The 19,040-nt window shown below is 43.7% G+C and overlaps 1 protein-coding gene across 1 annotated transcript in view; it reads left to right on the top strand.

Annotated features, from left to right (window-relative positions):
* The window catches only part of BRINP1 (BMP/retinoic acid inducible neural specific 1), a 287,987-nt gene extending 274,163 nt beyond the window's left edge, over nt 1-13,824 (top strand). The window contains exon 8 of the mRNA XM_053473899.1: nt 12,447-13,824. Coding sequence (XP_053329874.1) covers nt 12,447-13,587 — 1,141 coding nt within the window. The 3' untranslated portion in view covers nt 13,588-13,824. The remainder of the gene's footprint in view (nt 1-12,446) is intronic.
* The last annotated feature ends 5,216 nt before the right edge of the window (nt 13,825-19,040 follow it).

Below are 19,040 nucleotides of genomic sequence, written 5' to 3'. Positions count from 1 at the left end.
AATGTGGCGACGCAATAGATTAAGGGTTCCTGTTATCCCAGGATGCCCTGCCAAAGGTGCGTCATGACACATTTGTAGTACGTCGCGCACAAATGGAGGTGGAATCAACAGCTTCTCTTTATGATAGAAAAGGCCCTCTCATTTTACGGTATGTAGTTGAGTCGGACGATTGGTTCTGATTTGAAAATAGTCCCGAAGAGAGTTGAGAAAGTCTTTTTTAGTAACCAAGAAATGTGTAGGAAGTATTACTGGTTGAGTTGGGTTAGGGTGGTCAGGTTCATTAGAGAATTGACGGGAGAGAGCGTCAGCTTTGCCATTTTTACTCCCTGGTCTGTACGTGATATGAAAATTGAACCTTGTGAAGACCACCTGGCTTGACGAGGGCGTAACCTCTTAGCCTCCTGCAGATATTCTAGATTGCAGTGATCGGTGAAAATGAGAAATGAGTGTTGTGCCCCCTCCAAATGGTGCCTCCACTCTTCCAACGCACACTTAATTGCCAACAACTCATAGTTTGTTTCAGTTTACGTGAATAGAAAGCCACAGGATGGAGCAAGTCTTTACTTCCTTGTCTTTGGGAAAGAATAGCGCCTATAGTCACAGTAGAGGCGTCCACCTCCACCACAAAAAGGTAGTTCAGGATTGGGGTGTACCAGGATTAGTGCAGAAAAAAATCTTTGTTTTAGAGTGGTGAAGGCCTCCTCAGCGCTTGTATTCCACAGAAACGGTCTTAGACGTAAGGGATGTGAGGGGTAGAACGCTTCTGGAAAAATTACGAATAAAACGTCTATAGAAGTTTGCAAAACCGATAAAACGTTATACCTCCTTACAAGATTGTGGTTGTGGCCATCGTTCAATTGCTTGTCCCTTGGTTTTTTTCCATTTCAATACCCTTAGAGGAAACGCAGAACCCCAAAAACTCAATTTGGGTAGTCTCAAATTGACATTTCTCTAATGTGGTGAATAGACGATGGGTGCGAAAACAGGTAAGGACCTGACGAACATGGTTACGATGTTCTTGGAGAGTAGATGAAAAAATCAAAATATCGTCCACCGTTTGCTGATAGGAATTATCTTCACTCTGTGCTGCTCGTTTCCCGTTCCCAACCTCTAGTGGCCGCTCTTGTCACTCTGAAGCACTCAGAGTGACTATCAAGTCCAGCTGCACTCAGACTTGATTGCCATAACCAGGAAACAAGGTGCACCTGGACATCACAGCCTTTATAAACCTGCCAAGCCGGAGGCCTTGACATTGATGTTTTAGGACTGCCTGTTTGGTTCCTGATCTGCTCCTGTTTGGTTCCTGATCTGCTCCTGAGTTACGGCCATCGACCCACAAGTGGACTCCGGCAGCTGAGTGCCCTGCAAGTGGGATATCTGCCGTGTGCCCTGCAAGTGGGCTTATCTGTCGTGTGTGCCCCATCCCGAGGGCTTCTAGCCGTGTGTGCCCCATCCCGAGGGCTTCTAGCCATGTGTGCCCCATCCCGAGGGCTTCCTGCCGTGTGTGCCCCATACAGACGGCTTCCTGCCGTGTGTGCCCTATCCAGACGGCTTCCTGCCGTGTGTGCCCCATCCAGAGGGCTTCCAGCCAAGAGACTTTCCTTGTTTATATGTTGTTGTACCATCATCTGCAATACAACTATTATCAGCATCTTCTGTCTGTGATTTATTTCCTGCGCCTGTCTGTAACAACCCCAAGCCATCATGCATCGTGGGGTACAGACAGAGCCCCTCGTATCCCCTGCACCTGGGTTCCTATCAGACCTGCTCACCCGTTCCGTGACACCCGGGTGAGTGCAGTCGCCCTGCACCAGGCCCTGTCCAACTTTGGGCGCGCTGGGTCAATGCAGTCATCTGTATGGACCCGGTTCCGTGACACATGGCCGCAGGCAAAAGGGGTAAATTGAAGTGGCCGGATTCAAAGATAAGGCCTATGCTTTTTCCAAAATGGAAATAAAATAAAACCACCACCACTAAACACTTGCCAGCCTTTAGCCCCCACCCCCACTGCTGCCACCCACTCTACTCCCGAGACAAAAGCTTGGCTCAAAGGATGACTCAATAGATCACAGCAAGGTAGCCCACTGGGAGGCCAGGGGTCCAAACATAGTCACAGGAGTCCAACAAAGAGGTGGCTCCCACACCCCCATAGTCACAGGGCCCAGTATCACAAAAGGATGCAGGGAGGTGATCGCAGAGGGTCTACCAGGGGCCACCTGAGCAAGAGGACCCTCCCCAGCCTGGAGCTAAGCCGTATGGACCTCACCCTTGACTCAGTTCTTCTCTCACTCTTTCCAAATGTTCTGCCTGTCCCACACTCAATGGACCAAATTGATATTGAACATCTAGGTAGTAGGTAGCAAGATCTATCCAAGTACCCATTGCCTAGGTACATTTGGATTGGGGAACTGGAAATGGGTACAAGAAGGTAAGAGTCATGTCTGGGCTCCCGATGGATGTTCTTCGAAAACTATTTTGAGGTAGGAGTCATGCCTAGGCTCCTAAGAACCAGTTTGGTTTTTCCGTAGAGCACATTTGTAATTGCCTATACTAATACTCTAGATTTTGAGTGCCAAGCTATAGCTATAGCCAGAGCCCAGCCAAGAAGAAGTAACCCTTCCGATACCCATATCTGTACCTGCTTGTAGGTAAGTGAGAACAGAAAACCTGTAATCCCTCTAACCCCAACCTATCATTGAGGAACCCTTCTAGAGGATTTTGCTGAGATTTTTTACTATAGTGGACTTTCCTACCAGGTACCTGGACACTGGCCCTAAACAAAATTACTGCAGAGACTGTCAAAAAAGTTGTGATGACTATTTTTAAAAGGGTTAGGTTCCCAAGAAAGTTACCATCTGAACAGTTTGTCAGACCTTTTACAATAGGTTCTGTGGATCAAGTGAGATCCTGAAGAGACCCCGGCAGTTATCGATGTGGTGGCTATGAGGGTAGAAGCCCTCTTGGAGTTAGGCCACATTATTTCCTGTAGACCTTGTCCTTGGTTCTATGTGGAGAACGGAGGCTGGCTGGACGATGAGGGACTAATTGAGATAAGCTGCTAGACTGGCTGGCCAGAGCAACATATGTGTTTTAAAATAGCAAAACGCTACTTGTACTTATTGCCCAATAGAAACATTGGGTATTTCTAAACTCAGGACAAATAGTAGAATTTGTTTAGCAAGTTTTTTTTGTTAGCTGTTTTGGATGAGTAAAAGATTTTTCGGGTAAAAGTCATAAAATGTGTTTTTTTCAGTTTTTTATCATATTTTATTTTTTTTATGGGAAATTAGATATGATCAAAAAAAGAGACCAAAAAACATTGTGATTTTTATATCTCCTCAACATATATCGATACATGTGGGTCATCATGTCACATTTACAGGACACTGACAGCTTGTAACACTTTAGATACTGAGTGGCAATTCTGTAAGAAGCTGTCTGATTAATTCAAGTCCATCAAACACTGGGATACCATCTATTTGTAAATTATTCTTTTAGACATTTTTATTCATTAGAGAGCACTATTTGTTTAGTTTATTTATTTTTTGTCGTTCTATTATTTAGTAATAATAGAACAACAAAAATTATTTGACAAAACATTGATGATATACCCATGGCTGTACATGGGAGGAACATCTTTATGTGGAAAATTCAGGGCTTTGGTATTACCATCAAACCTTGCAAGTGTCAGATCAGTATGGTGCAATATTTAGGACACAGGGTAGGTGGTGGAGGGCAGTGACCCAAACCTCCTATCCTGGAGTTTCCAATGCCTTAAACTAAGAAGCAAGTGCTTACTTTTTTTGTGGACCACCGGCTATAGTGTTTGTCCCCAACTGCAGTGACATTGCTAAAGCTCTGCTGGACCTTACAAAAAACAAAAGCCCTACCGTGAAATGTTGCTTGGTCTCTGGAGTATAAAAAAGCTTAGAGGTATTTTTGATCCACACAGATGCCTCGTTGTTCATATTGACGGCCGCCCTAAGGCAAGTGGTTTAAAGGGGGTATGAGAACCTGTTGACTTACTAAATTTGGAAGCTGCTCAACCGGGAAGTGGTATGCTGCCACTGAAAAGGATTGTCAGGTGTTGGTCTGGTCTCTCAAGAGGTTCCAGCCCTACCTCAATGGCTGGGAATTCATGGTCATCCCACACCATAACCCCCTGGTCTGGCTGAAAAGCATATCTGTGGATAATGTAACAGTACACTGTTGTACTATAGCTTGTCTTTGCAGCAATATAATTTAACCATCCAGTACTGACCTAGTAAAGTCTATAAAAACACAAATGGGCTGTCCCAGCAAGAGGACATATAACCAGATCGGTATACATTAGTAATGGATCTGAGTTTCCTTGCAAGGCATAAGGACATAAAAAAGGGAGGGGGTCACGTAACAGGATAAAGTTAATGCATTATTACTGTTACTTTGCTATATCATCACTATAATGTGCTATATATCAAAACACATTGGCAGTTCCTTCCCAGAAAAACCTACCTATACTCCAGTAAACATATTCATATTTCCAAATCTCAAGTGTAGGAACCATTCCTGTTGATCACAGCTTTCACCTATTGAGAATCCACTATTTGATCCTCGTGTCTCATCATCCCAGGTTCAAATTTATTCCCTTACCCTTCACTTTTGACACTTTTGACCGTTTTATGTCCTTTGTGTTCACCATTATATTACATTACATTTATTTATAAAGCGACGGCAGATTCTGCAGCGCTGTTTCAGTCAGTAGAACAATTTAGAAACACATACAATAACAAACTGGTGCAAAGGAGAAGAGTTCTTAAAAATGCATTTTCCAGGGGCGTGGCCTGGCAACGGAGCTCGATGGACGTGTGAGTGAAGAGCTCTGCCACCACACGAGCAAATAAGCAGCTATACCGGTTGATTTACCGAACAATTTCGTGGATACGTACGTATTCTGACCCTCTATCACGGCGGTGATGTCGACGAAGCAGTCTAAAAAGACCCCGCACAAGCTTCCTCATTATTTTTCCAAGCGTGCCCGGCCGGGCAGTGGGCCTCAAGATGGCGGCGACTTACCTTTCCCGATCTCACACCCAGACACTGATGAGGAAGATCAAGACATTGACCCAGCGACACCGGTAACATCGGAGATTCTACGCAATAATCTAGATTCCATGCAGGCATCCATGACACAGGCGATCACGGGGATGCTGTTAGACCTCAAGCATGATATCGTGCAACTTGGAGCCCGCACTGACCACATGGAACATAAGTTTGATGATTTTGCCTCGACTTTTAACGACCTGGTGGACCGACACAACTCATTGGAAGACAAGTATGATAAACTCCTTCTAAAGATGGCTGATATGGAGGACTGTTCACGACGGAACAACCTCCGCATACGGGGAGTCCCGGAGGATGTGCCTAGTGATACCCTCAGGTCGTATGTACATGACTTTTTCCACACATTATTACCTGAAGTCTCCGAATCGGAGCTTAGAGTTGACAGAGTCCACAGGGTGCCCAAGCCTCACTCACTGCCAGTGTCAATTCCGAGGGATGTGGTCCTTCGATTCCATTATTTTTCTACTAAGGAGGCCATTTTGGATCAGGCTCGACGGTGCTCTTAATTTCCCGCGCCCAATGATCAACTCCATCTTTTCGCTGACCTCTCGGCTGAAACCCTCACCCTACGCAGATCTTTTGCCCCTATCACATTGGTGTTGCGGAAAAACCATGTTCCCTATCGTTGGGGCTTCCCTACCAAGCTATTGATCACCAGAAATGGGGTTCTACACATCATCCGCCAACCGGCAGAAGGTCTCTCCCTCCTGCAACAGTGGGAGTTGGTACGCGACGATGGGACAACTTCTGAGGATCCAGCTGATCGACCTGTCCCGCGGGATATTGCTACTACACAACCACCGGTGAGATCCGAACGACGACTTCCATCGAAGTATAGCTCCGACACAGCGACGGTATCCGCGGCAGCGTCTCCTCCTGCCTTGTCCCCTGCGTCAACCTGACCGTTGTGATGTTATTGCTCACTTATTAGCACGTCGGTTTACATATTTTTCTTTTATTATTATTATTCTGTTTTTAGTTTAACTTACCTGCATATTTTAGATACACTGAGCTGCCTTCTTGCTGACCCACATCACATAGTACACTCACCTCTTGTTACCTTTCGCCGGCGGGTCTGTCCAGGGAGCTCCGCTGCTGCCGCCCAGCCATCTCGCGTCCCGCTCCCTCGGGTGGGGGCATCCTCGAGGGTGCCCGCCGTCGGGTCCTCCAGCCATGCTCGCCGCCGGGGATCGCCTTCTTCGCCGTCCTCGGCCGTCCTGGCGTCTGTCTCTCCTGCCGGGAGGTCCTGGAAGGGTTCTGCTGCCGTCCTCGGTGCACTGGAGGTGCGCACACGTGCACACTGTCATGGCGGCCAGGAATCCCATACCCAGCAACTGCGTACGTCACGCTAGGGGGCGGGCCCTCCCCCTCCCCTCCCGCTTTTTATCTGATTGGCTGATTATTGCCTGCAGCTGTTTGGCACTAAATTTAAACCCCCTGCTCACTCTAATCTGAGCCCTTGTGTGGTACAAACGTTATCACTGTCTCAGTGTGTTATATTCTGATTTACTGGTTTCCTGACTCCTGCTTTGTTCCTGACTACTCTTTGATCGCCGCCTGGATTGACCTTGGATTGCTTTTTGGACTTTGCCTGTTTGCTGCCTGCCTCGACCTTGGACTGTGACCTGTTTATGATATTGGAACTTTCCTACTGTTGTCCCACTATTCCTCCTGCTACTACCCGTCCTGATATCCTACCATTCTGCATACGGGACCCGTCTCTCATCGAATTGTTACACCTCTACTCATCACTTCACCTTTTACACGATAGCCTTATTTTACTATTTTTATTATATTTTGTTATTTCGGTATTTCTTTTTGGCCTCATATGATTAGGGGATGGTGTGTTCCCTTCACCATGTTTTTTGACCCCATTTCTCCATACACTTTTGTGAGGGCCGTCACTATTCCTGTTGTTTGCCTGTTGGTTTCTGCGCATGTATCACTCCTCAGGCAGACGCACTCCTTTTCCACGCTAATTGCCTCCGCCACTCTCAGTGGCCGCATGGGTTTGGAGTCTCCATCCCTTCCTAGCGAGGCACGTACATACACTTACATATACACTTTTTTTTTTTTCATACATGCGCAGGTTTTCTCGTAGCGGACGTGTTGGCTCTAACTATACGTGTCTCAGGGTCTTCTATTGACTTCTGTTACCTCCTTTTTTATATTGTACTTGTTTACTTATGTTATGTATACAGTTTCTGCCTTGTATTGGTAGATCAAGTTTATATCCGTGGTTGCTGGTGTGGCAGCAATTCCATGGAATTGCCCTTGTTTCCTCTCTTTCTACTACTCATACTAAACATACTTTTCTCCCGTCAGTCGCTTGGTGTTGTGTCTGCCCTGCGGCTCCGTGACATAGTGTCTGACGTGGACGTGCTTTCAACACACTCTCTGTTGTTTCTTTGTATCTTTTCCTTTCATACTCTTTCCTAAACTCCCTCCTACCCCCCTTTCCGCCCTCCTTTGTTCTCCTCTACAATGCAACTCACTGTGGTCTCCGTTAATGCGCGTGGTCTGAACACTCCGCATAAGCGTCAAATGTTGTTTAAGGAGCTTAAGCCATTAAAGGCTTCAGTGGTTATGGTCCAGGAAATTCACCTGTCTAAGTCCAACCACCGCCTCTTGGCCTCTAAATATTACCCTTTAGAGTATCATGCTCGTGCATCCAGGAAGACTTGTGGTGTGACAATATTGTTTCATAAAAATGTTGATTTCCAGCTGCAGTCCCAGACCTGTGACCCCCCCTGGCCTTTTTGGATTCCGTATTCACTAAATTGCATGGGGTACGGATGGGCAGAGTGATTGTAGGAGGCGACTTCAATCTCCTGGCCAATCCTTCTCAGGACTCTTCGGCTAAACTCACGACTAAGTACTTGAAACTGGTGACCAATCAGGGATTGAAATTGCAACACTTATTTCATCAACATTCACTTTTTGACACGTGGAGAATCCTGCATCCTCTGGATAGAGACTATTCATTTTATTCCAATGTACATTCCAGTTACTCACGGATTGACTTGATACTTGTGGATAAAATTACATTGCAAGGAGCGAAGCGTGCGGAAATAGGACACATCTCATGGTCCGATCACGCTCCGGTGTGGATTACGATACAGGATGGCCCGCAACTCACGTCACCATCTAGATGGCGATTGAAAGAAAGCCTCCTTCAACAATCTTCCACATGCGCGGAAATAGAGGGCGCCCTTACACATTACTTTCACACTAATGACACCCCCGATGTCTCATCCTCCACACTTTGGCTGGCCCACAAGGAGGTCATATGGGGACATTTCCTTAAGATTGCTGCTAGACAAAAGAAGCAGAGACTACAGATGCTGACTGATCTGACCACCCGTCTGGGGATTCTGGAACGTTCTGATAAAGCCTCCTGGTCTGCTACCACCCATGAGGAACTCAAGGAGATCAGGACGGAATTACACAAGCTGCAACTCCAACGCACCGAATTCGCGTTACGTCGTCTACAACTGGCTTACTACTCAAAGGGCAACAAGGCTGGTTCCCTCCTAGCACGGCAGCATATCTTCAGACCCCTCAGGGTGGCAAAATGTTCAACCCCAGGGAGATTGCTGATAAATTTGCAGACTTTTACGGGACTTTATATAACCGACAAGACCAGAAAGACTTACCACAACCACGATTGGCGGATATTGCAGAGTTTCTGCACACGTTACCAATACCGAAGCTCCCCAGACAGCATTGGGACACCCTTACTCAACCACCTTCGACAGAAGAAGTGGAGAGGACTATTGCCGGCCTCAAATCGCACAAGGCTCCGGGTCCGGATGGCTTGTCCAACGTGTATTATCGAAAATTCAAACATATACTTGCTCCGCGGCTTTGTACTCTCTTCTCCGTTTTTATGACGGCGGGTCCATTACCTCAAGAAATGTCCGAAGCATATGTGGTTACCATCCCTAAACCTGGGAAATCCACCGCTGAATGTGGCAATTACTGAATACGGACACTAAGCTATACTCAAAACTTTTGGCTAATCGCTTGAATGCCCTGCTCCTGGCTCTGATCAGAAACGACCAGGTCGGCTTCATCCTGGGACGGCAACCGTCTGATAATACGAGGTCTCCCAGAAAACGAACTCTCCATGCCTCCTACTCTCTCTCGACGCTGAGAAAGTGATCCACCGCTTACACTGGGGCTACCTGCTGTTGGTGTTACGCGCTTTTGGTTTACCGGAGGCCTTTGTTGCGGCTGTTGCTATACTATACCACCGACCTACAGCACGAGTTTACACCTCCGGGTTCCTCTCCAAACCATTCAACATTTACAATGGCACCAGGCAGGGGTGCCCACTCTCCCCTCTCCTTTTCGCTCTGGCCATGGAACCATTGGCAATTGCGATTCGGGCCGATCCCAACATTCATGGATTCACTATGCGTTGAATCGAAAATCTGCTTATATGCGGATGATGTCCTTCTGACCCTTACGGAGCCTCTGATTACATTGCCGAATCTGTCCCGTCTCCTGGAAGCCTTTGGACGTCTCTCCTACTACAAGATTAACTGGTCTAAAACACAAGCCCTTAGCATTGGTTGTCAGTAGTCTATGATTGTGGACCTGTCTGTCCTTTAACTATTCCTGGAGATCTGACTATATTACCTACCTGGGGATTCGACTTACCAAATCTCCTGCCAGTCTGTTCCGCGCCAACTTCCTGCCCTTGTGGAATAGGATCAGCGATGATTTTAACAGGTGGTCTAAGATGCGCGAACGGCTAACTCATAAATATTCATGTCGCTTCTTAAAGCGACATTTATCTTTTTTCCTCCTCCCCCTAATTAGGTGGGTAGGAGGATCCTGTGATTGAGAGGGATATTTAAACCCTCAGTATGCACTTCACCTTTGCCTGTGATAGTGCCTATTAGCCTTCACAAGCGTTCCTGAAATTGCTTGTTATTTATTGGTTCTGACTCCGGCTAGTTTTTGACCTTTGCTGTTTGCTGCCTGCCCTGACCTCTGCTTGTGACCCCGACTACTCTTCTGCCTGACCCCTGAATTTATTATTTTTCTTTATTATTGTACGAATTATTTATTATTTATATTTATTTATTATTGTATGAATATTTGTACTTCGCTACGCTCCTGTGTCCGTTATACACTTCAGTGTTCCGTTGCTGGGCTCTCCACCTCCGCCAGGAGGCGCCTTCCCAATTTCTGCAGCGAGGATCCTCTGCTGTATTGCAGACGTGACAGGTTGTCAGATTTCTCTGGCAGCTTAGCTGCGGCTCTCAAATGTATGTAACTCCGCCTCTGCCTGTATTCAGCGCATATTGGTCACGATGTTCTGTGGACTCTCTGATTGTTTATTCACGTGTGTTTACCATCTGGCATTGTGATATTTCCTTGACCATGCAAATCTCAATAAAAATTTTATGTAAAAAAAAAAAAGCATTTTCCCCCCAATAAATACATGTTTGGTACACACACAAAAAATGAAACATGCATCACTCAGTTGAACATTATTTTCAGCCTTACCCACACTGTTTTCTCAATCAAATGACATACTCACACCTTTTATCAACATACATCCTAAATTTCCATGTCACAGCATGATGTCTTAGCTCACTTTTGTGTGATTTTTGTGTGTGCAAATTACCCATGTCTCTTCGCATGGTGGGTGGGTTTTACTAAATTGTATAGTTAGAAATGCATTGTTCATCCATCTCACCTATTTAACCCCTTAAGTAGAGAGCTGTTTTTTTAAAAAATGTTGTACCCTTTGTGACAGTGTTTTTGCAGAGTTGCTGTTTAACTGTACTTTTCTTCTCTCTAAGTTAGTGTAACCACAAAAAATATATAGTTTTTTTTTTAGAATGGCTGTCTTTAAAATACAAGTGCTGTATTTCAAAACCGTTTTTTAACATCTGGTCATTTGGGGCATGTCCATTTGGCAATTTTGGCAACTGGCCATCCTGCCCCCATGCCCTATTTGGGACATCTTTGAAGTCTGCCAATTCAATTTACCCCATCAAACCATATATGTTTGAAAACTAAACACTCAATGGTATTTAAAATTCTAGTATTTTAACGTTTTCCAATTGTATTACTGGCCTTTGTCAATGTTTATGGTTGCATTTTTGGGCGTTTTTTCACGCACATTATAATTCAGGTATACATTTACTTCTCCCAAATAACAGTGATACCACCGATGCATAGGTTAGGTTGTTTGGGGGCTAAAAGGGCACATTTGGGAGGTGAACATTTTTCAGTTTGGAATTTTCACATCTGGTCATCCTGCCCTTATGTGTTATTTGAGACATCTTTGAACCCGGCCAATTCAATTTACCTCAATCAAACCATACATTACCACTTTTTTATTTTATTTTTTCCTATTTTTTAATTACTTTTTATATATGTTGCTAATCACGTCATAACTTATGAATAATTTCTTCACCTAACATTTGCATCTAGAACAAAAAATAACAAAAACAAATAATGGTGAAGCTTGTAATTATGCATTCCCCCAAATGTAACACAGTAACTACTAAGTTAATATATAGTAAATGTTTACCCCTGTAAATCTCTTTGAGCCAGATGCCTGTTGTTGTTATATATATGATATATATGATACTTATGATAAACCCTCTAATGTGTATAACCTAGGAACAGCCATTCTATTTTCCTGTTCGTATGGTTATTCCTCCCTTTTTCATAAATAACTGTGCCTGCTTGTTTGCACCTTCTTGGGTCTGGCTTCCTTTGTAAGGATGTTAGAAGCTGGGGATGTTAGAAGCCGGGTGCGGGTGGTGCGGACCTTACAGGGGGTGACAACAAAACAGGCATGGAACTCTATGAGAGTGTAATCTGCCTCGGATCACCCTACCATCGCTGCTCCTCCAGTTCTCTGGGTCAAGACCCGAATCCGCCGGGTCGCGGGAGCGGGGTCTTGATGCGCCCCACTCTCCACCCATTTTTTCCTTCAAATGGGGGTGTTTCCCACTGCCGTCAGTGGGAACTCCCCCAACGTCAGCGGGACAGCCCACCAACTTCAGCAGGAACTCCCCCGACGTCAGCGGGACCGCCCACCAACGTCAGTGACACCATGTGTCATTGCACCGTGTGACACCAACCCTAGTGATGCCATTGGATGTGGGTCAATGTTTGCCTCAGATCTTGGCTTCCATAAGTAGAATAGGCAAATATTTCCAAAACAATTTTACTGACTGAAATCCAAACATTCAAGCTATACTTAGTTTTAATTAATTCAATTGCTTTCAAAGCTGTAGAAGTTATGTTGTTGCTGACAGTTGTTATTTGTCTTTTTTATTATCTTCTTTCTTTCTCTCTCCCTCTCTTAGGACAATCCAGCAATGGCTTGCTCATGTGCAGTCTCTCCTTTATTGTAATGAGAATGGCTTTTGGGGCACATTTCTGGAAAGTCAAAGTAGCTGCGTATGCCATGGAGGAAGTACTCTATGTCAGAGACCCGTCCCTTGCACCATAGGAGGTAACCAGAGCTGTGCCATGTGCAGCATGGCTAACATTTCTCTTTGTGGCTCATGTAACAAGGGTTTCAAGTTGTATAGGGGTCGTTGTGAAGCACAGAATGTGGACTCTGAACGCAGTGAGCAGTTTATGAGTTTAGAAACAGAGCTGGACTTCCAAGATCAAGAGCTGCGTTATCTCCTTCAAAAAATGGACTCTCGACTTCATGTGCACACAACTTTTATCAGCAATGAGATACGATTAGACACCTACTTTGATCCACGTTGGAGGAAAAGAATGTCTCTCACACTGAAGAGCAACAAACACAGAGTAGAATTCCTTCACATGGTAATTGGAATGTCCATGCGTATTTGTCATGCTCGAAATACAACGCTTGATCCCAGCTTTTTTGTCTATGTAAATCCTTTTAGTGGGAGCCACTCAGAAGGATGGAGTATGCCTTTTGGGGAATATGGCTATCCAAGATGGGAGAAGACACGTCTACAAAATAGTCAGTGCTTCAACTGGACCCTCTTATTGGGCAACCGATGGAAAACATTCTTTGAAACGGTTCACATATACCTGCGTAGCCGGACACGTCTACAGTCACTACTACGCAATGAGACTGGACAAGGTCCTGTTGACCTATCTGACCCTATGAAACGTCAGTTTTATGTGAAAATCTCAGAAGTACAGTTGTATGGGTATAGCCTAAGATTTAACCCAGACCTTTTGCGTAGTGCAGTTCAACAGGTAAATCAGTCATACTCTCAAGGTGGTCATTTCTATGCCTCCTCCTCAGTTATGCTGCTTATGCTAGACATCCGGGAAAGAATCAATCGTTTGGCCCCCCCAACTGGGCCAGGAAAGCCACAACTGGACCTCTTCACTTGTATGCTAAAGCACCGTTTGAAGTTGACCAATAGTGAGATCATACGGATCAACCATGCTCTTGACTTATATAGCACCGAGGTTCTAAAACAGCCTGACCACATGACAGTAAAACTTTGTTAACCACTCTTCTGTGGCCCAATGGGTTAACTTTTATTGTAAAACACTTCTGGCACAATATCTTAAGAAATTGTGAGGACTATCAACTTAAATACTTAATGAAATCAATTTTGCCAACTGAACCAATTTGAAGGTTTTCTTAATATACAGAAATTTGTAGAATCCACTTTAATTGCTTACTGTGATTATGATGTACTATGAATAAGGAAGTATATTTACATACTTCTTAATCAAAATAAATATGCTTTAGATTTTAGTAACTTTAAAATAAAAATAAGCCATGATGTTTTGAGTTCATGAAATTGGATATTTTGCTCAAACACACCCTTAAACTGCTGTTCTAAATATATACAGTACCTACAACATAAGTGATAGAAATTGATAGTATGTTTGTTTTGTTTTTGTTTTTCTTTACCAGATTTACTGGTTTACTCTGTTGTAGTAAGCGTATTATTGTAGCTAGTCGTGTGGAGTGTATAGTAAAACAGGATTAATTATCAAAAAAACACATCACTTAACCTGATTTTCTTTTAATTTAAATTGTACTTACAATTCTACTCCTAGTAACTCAATCTTCTTCTGCACTATGGATATAGAAAATGATACAAGCATACCAGCTGAATATTGTAACAAAATGAAGTTGCTACAACAGCATTCTCTTTCTTGCTGGAAGATCAATGAGAATAATTATGTAGAGCAGGGGTCCCCAACCGCCGGGCCGCAACTGGGCCGCATGGCAGTTCTGGGCGCCGGGTGGGTGTTTATCTTTTTTTTATTTAGCCCTGGTGCGGGCAGACAGTAGGGTGAGGATCCAGATCGCCCGCAGCAATGCAGGGGACCTGGATCCTCCTCTCTGGTGCAGACAACCCTGCTCCTGCCGGCACTCAGGGGAGGGCTGGCAGCCTAAGGCCTGGGGGGCAAGTCAAGTGAAGTGGCTCCGCCCCCTCGCACTCACCTTTCACCCCTCACGCTGCTCCCATCACTATGCGGCCATCAGACTGCTGGAAAACCTATCTAAACGGCCGCTGGGTGCTGATGCCACCGGCCGGAGCTACTTTAATCCTTTTTTTTTAATTTATTTAATATGCCGGATCGGCTTGCCATATTCAAAATAAATAAATAAAGTATCAAAGTAGTGCCGGCCGGCAGCATCAGCACCCAGCGGCCGTTTAGATTCGATTTCCAACAATCTGATGGCCGCATAGTGATGGGAGCAGCGTGAGGGGTGAAAGGTGAGTGCGAGGGGGCGGAGCTTTCACCCCTCACACTGCTCCCATCACTTGGCGGCCATCGCATACGGCCGCTGGGTGCTGATGCCGCCGGCCGGCGCTGCTTTAATACTTATTTTTTTTCATTTAATAGCCGATCCGGCTTGCCATATTAAATTTTAAAAAAAAGTATTAAAGTAACGCCGGCCGGCGGCATCAGCACCCAGCGGCCGTTTAGATTAGATTTCGGGCGGCCTGGGGGGCAATTGCCCCCCGGCCCAGCCCGCCCCTGCCGGCACTTCCGCCGGGAATTCCATGAAGGAGCGTCGGTGTTACATGACCTGTGCGATACGCGCAGACAACTTCCGCTGCTGCCGGAACTTCCGCTGGGGCTTCTATGGCGGAGCGCAGCAGCAGAGGTTGTCTACACGCATAGTGTGGATGTACATCGGCTGCCCCCACTAGGCATCACCGAGTCTGGGGGTGCATTGGTATGTTTGGGGGTCAGAGTGGCATACCTAGTGGGGCATAAAGCATATCAGGGGAGCAGAGTGGCATATGAGGGGGGCAGAGTGGCATATCTAGGGTGACAGGGGGGCATAAAACATAGGAGGCAGAGTGGCATATCAGAGGCAGAGTGGCATATCTAGGGGCCCTAGGGAACTATGCACCACCGAGTCTGGGGGTGCATTGGTATGTTGGGGGGTCAGAGTGGCATACCTAGTGGGGCATAAAGCATATCAGGAGGCAGAGTGTCGTATCTGGGGAGCAGAGTGTCATATCTGGGGGGCATAACGCATATCTGGGGCAGAGTGGCACCATTTTATGTGCTTTTTATGGATGGAAAGGCAACCAGGGAAGTTGCAAACATTTCATTATATTTTAAATTTAATAATAATAGAAGTAAAATGCACAATAAATGTAATGCACTTGAATCAAACCCAAAACACCCCGCCCCCATCCGTGGAAAAATTGTCTTCCACAAAACCGGTCCCTGGTGCCAAAAAGGTTGGGGACCGCTGATGTAGAGGACAATATTATCCCTGTTAAAAACATTGTGATTTACTGGCAGTGCTAAAAAAATCCTCTGATATTTGATTTTAAATCATACTTCTTTGTTGTATGCTTCTATCACTTTATAGGTTATAGTGGTGGATGATTGGGATGCAAATAATATGTAAGCTAATTTTGGATACAAGCATTAAGTATTTGAATTGCCTTTTATTAGGGATAGTAAAGATTTTTCACTGTCAATCCTATTTACTTATTTGATGAGCCATATGTACAAGGGCAATGCTGCAGATAATAAACTGTATAATTCTACAAAATGAGTGTCCGTAATACACAAAAACACATGAAAACACAGAAAAAAAGCAATGTATAAACATGAAAATTAAGTAAAAAAAGGTCTGCCTACACACATGCAACCAGGGCTGGACTTTGGCTGTTATCCCTACCACCAATGCAAAAACCTGACGGACCTTTAAAAATTCAGACACTGACCCACTCATATGTAAAGGAACATACACTATATGGACAAAAGTATTTGGACACCTGACCAACAGGGACTTTTATATCACATTCTAAATACATAGGCATTAATATGTACTTAGCAGCTATAACAGCTGCCAATATTCTGGGAAGGCTTTCCATAAGATTTTGTGTTTCTGTCAGAATTTAGCCCATTCATGCAGTATAGCATTTGTGAGGCCAGGCACTGTTGTAGGGTGGGAAGGCCTGGCTCTCAATCTCCATTCCAGTTCATCCCAAAGGTGTTTCATAGGTTTGAGGTCAGGGCTCTGTGGGGGCTAGTCAAGTTATTCCACACCAAACTTATCCAACCAACCTGGAAAACACACACAATGACACATGCACAAACATACGCTAGCATTCAAAAGTTTGGTTTCACTTTTCCAGCTGTGGTAACAGAACTGCAAAAGGTTTTTTTTATGATTTAGCTTTTAAAACTTAAACTTGGATTGCAACATGCAATTAGAACACATGAGTGTTGGTTGCTGATCAAAGGCCTCTAAATGCCTATGAAGAAATTCAATTAAAAATTATTTGTTTCCAGCTGCAGTATTTCCTTGTTTTTGACAGAAAACATTTTTGTCCATTAAAATAACATCAAATGGATCAGAAATGCAGTATAGATATTGTTACTATTGTAAATAATTACAATATAAATATATATTCTGCATTTCTGATCCATTTGATGTTATTTTAATGGACACACTTTGATTTTCTCTCAAAAACAAGGACATTTGTAAGTGACCCCAAACATTTCAATGGTAGTGTACGGTATGTGCATAAATAGGGTCAACGGTGTTGTACTCGGTTCCTTACAAAGCTCTACTACCATCCCTACAGGTAACTATATCAGAAAAGCCAAGAACTAAACACCAGACTAGGTACAAAAAATGTAAAATGAAAAGTGGTGTCAGATTTTGAGAAATCTATTTTAGATCTAGAAAAGGTCTCACATGAAAAAAGGAAAATACTTGCCCTAATGTACATACTTCCCAAGTATCCCTGTTCCTTAAAGACTTGGTCTTTCTTCATCCGATGCTGTTGTTTTCTAGGCTCTCAGAAGGTTTTGTGAGTGTAAATGTATTATTGTCCTTGCAGAAACAGCACAACTTTTGTTAAGTGGAGTGCAAAAGTACATTATTATTATTATAATACATTAATTATAAAGTCACAAAATTAAATAAACACAATAAAGCCTTTCCATATCCATTCCTTAACCACACCCCTGACAACAAGTGGGCCCTCTTTAAATGATGTATGATCACTCAAAACCCGACAGATTAATAGAAGGTAGTCACTTTATTCCAATAAACGTAATCCCTTAAAAACAAATATCGGACATTATAAAAGGAAAATTGGTTATTATTTTAAAATCTGCTGTTTTACATATTTGACAGATTACATTTTCATTATATTAGTTGTTGTGAAGATTTTTTTTTAATACTGTACTGTACTATGATGTTTATGATGTGTGCATTTCAAAGATATTCAACAATTGTATAAATGTTAAAGACTGGGATATGTATATGATAACTGATTAAAGCGAAAAAAAAAAAAACCCCAAAAGATCCACTCCCATGTCTATAAATGTACATTTGTTTTCAGTTTTATCTAGTGATTGCACTCTGATATATGTGTTTTTCATTTACATATAAGGATCTTGTATTGCATGTATACCAAATCGCCCATCAATGGGGTAAATATAAAGATTAATTACCAAATAATGTCTACATATTAGAAACAAACAAAAACGCCTGTTCAGGTCCTGTTACAGAGTCAGGGTACAGATGTATCAAATAGGACACCTGAAATATATTTATTATTAGTAGAAACAACAGTGGAGCATTGTAGTCAAGGTATCCAGAGGACACCAGCATCTCTGCTGCAAAATTTGGGGCCAGTCACCATATGGGGTCTGTACTCCAAGGCGATCTCAGTGACCTCCATTGTGATTAACCTAAATACCACTATGGAGGTATTTGCCTAGTGTTGAGACATGCTAGAACATGCTAGTCCTAGATGAGGTTTCGTCTGCTGTTGTACGCTACCCTGCACATCAACCATGGTACTCCACACAAACCAAACACTTCTAAAGGTGCTCTTGTACTACTGAAATCATATTTATCCGATTGACTTTGTACACTTTGTTTACATACATATGCTCTACATTTTGCAAAACAAACCTACTTTGTTTAAAACATGTCTTCTCACAATCCAAAATGTCTGTCTTTCACTTTTAATCCCCTTCTCTGCCCTCAACACTGCCTATCCTGAATCCAATAAGAGACCAAGGAATGATTAAGGTTTAACTTTTTACAGCGGGACAGACTTGATCCAAATGAGCCATCAATTTTTATGTTTTATGTTTCATGTTTCCTCCTTCCAACTCCCTGCATGACTGTTATCAATCTGGTTTCCATCCACAGCAATCTATTAACACAGCCGTAAACATAAGATCTCTTTGCCTCTAAAACAAAAAGTTACTTTCTTTTACTCTCTGCAGTCTTTGGCACTTGACCACTCCCTTCTACTGCAAACATTTCATGGTCATGACATTTAATCCTACCTCTCAGACTGCACCTTACTGTCTCCTTCTCTGGCACTTGTTCTTTACTACTACTAAGTTCTGGTTTGGGATCTACTATTCTCTATATAAACCTCATCTATTGAGAAAAAAAAATTTCTTCTTATAAATTGCACTACAACCTCTAGGGTGAT

This window comes from Spea bombifrons, chromosome 8 (assembly GCF_027358695.1).
Source record: "Spea bombifrons isolate aSpeBom1 chromosome 8, aSpeBom1.2.pri, whole genome shotgun sequence".
Lineage (NCBI taxonomy): Eukaryota > Metazoa > Chordata > Amphibia > Anura > Pelobatidae > Spea > Spea bombifrons.
This window is presented reverse-complemented; position numbering and strand designations above follow the sequence as displayed.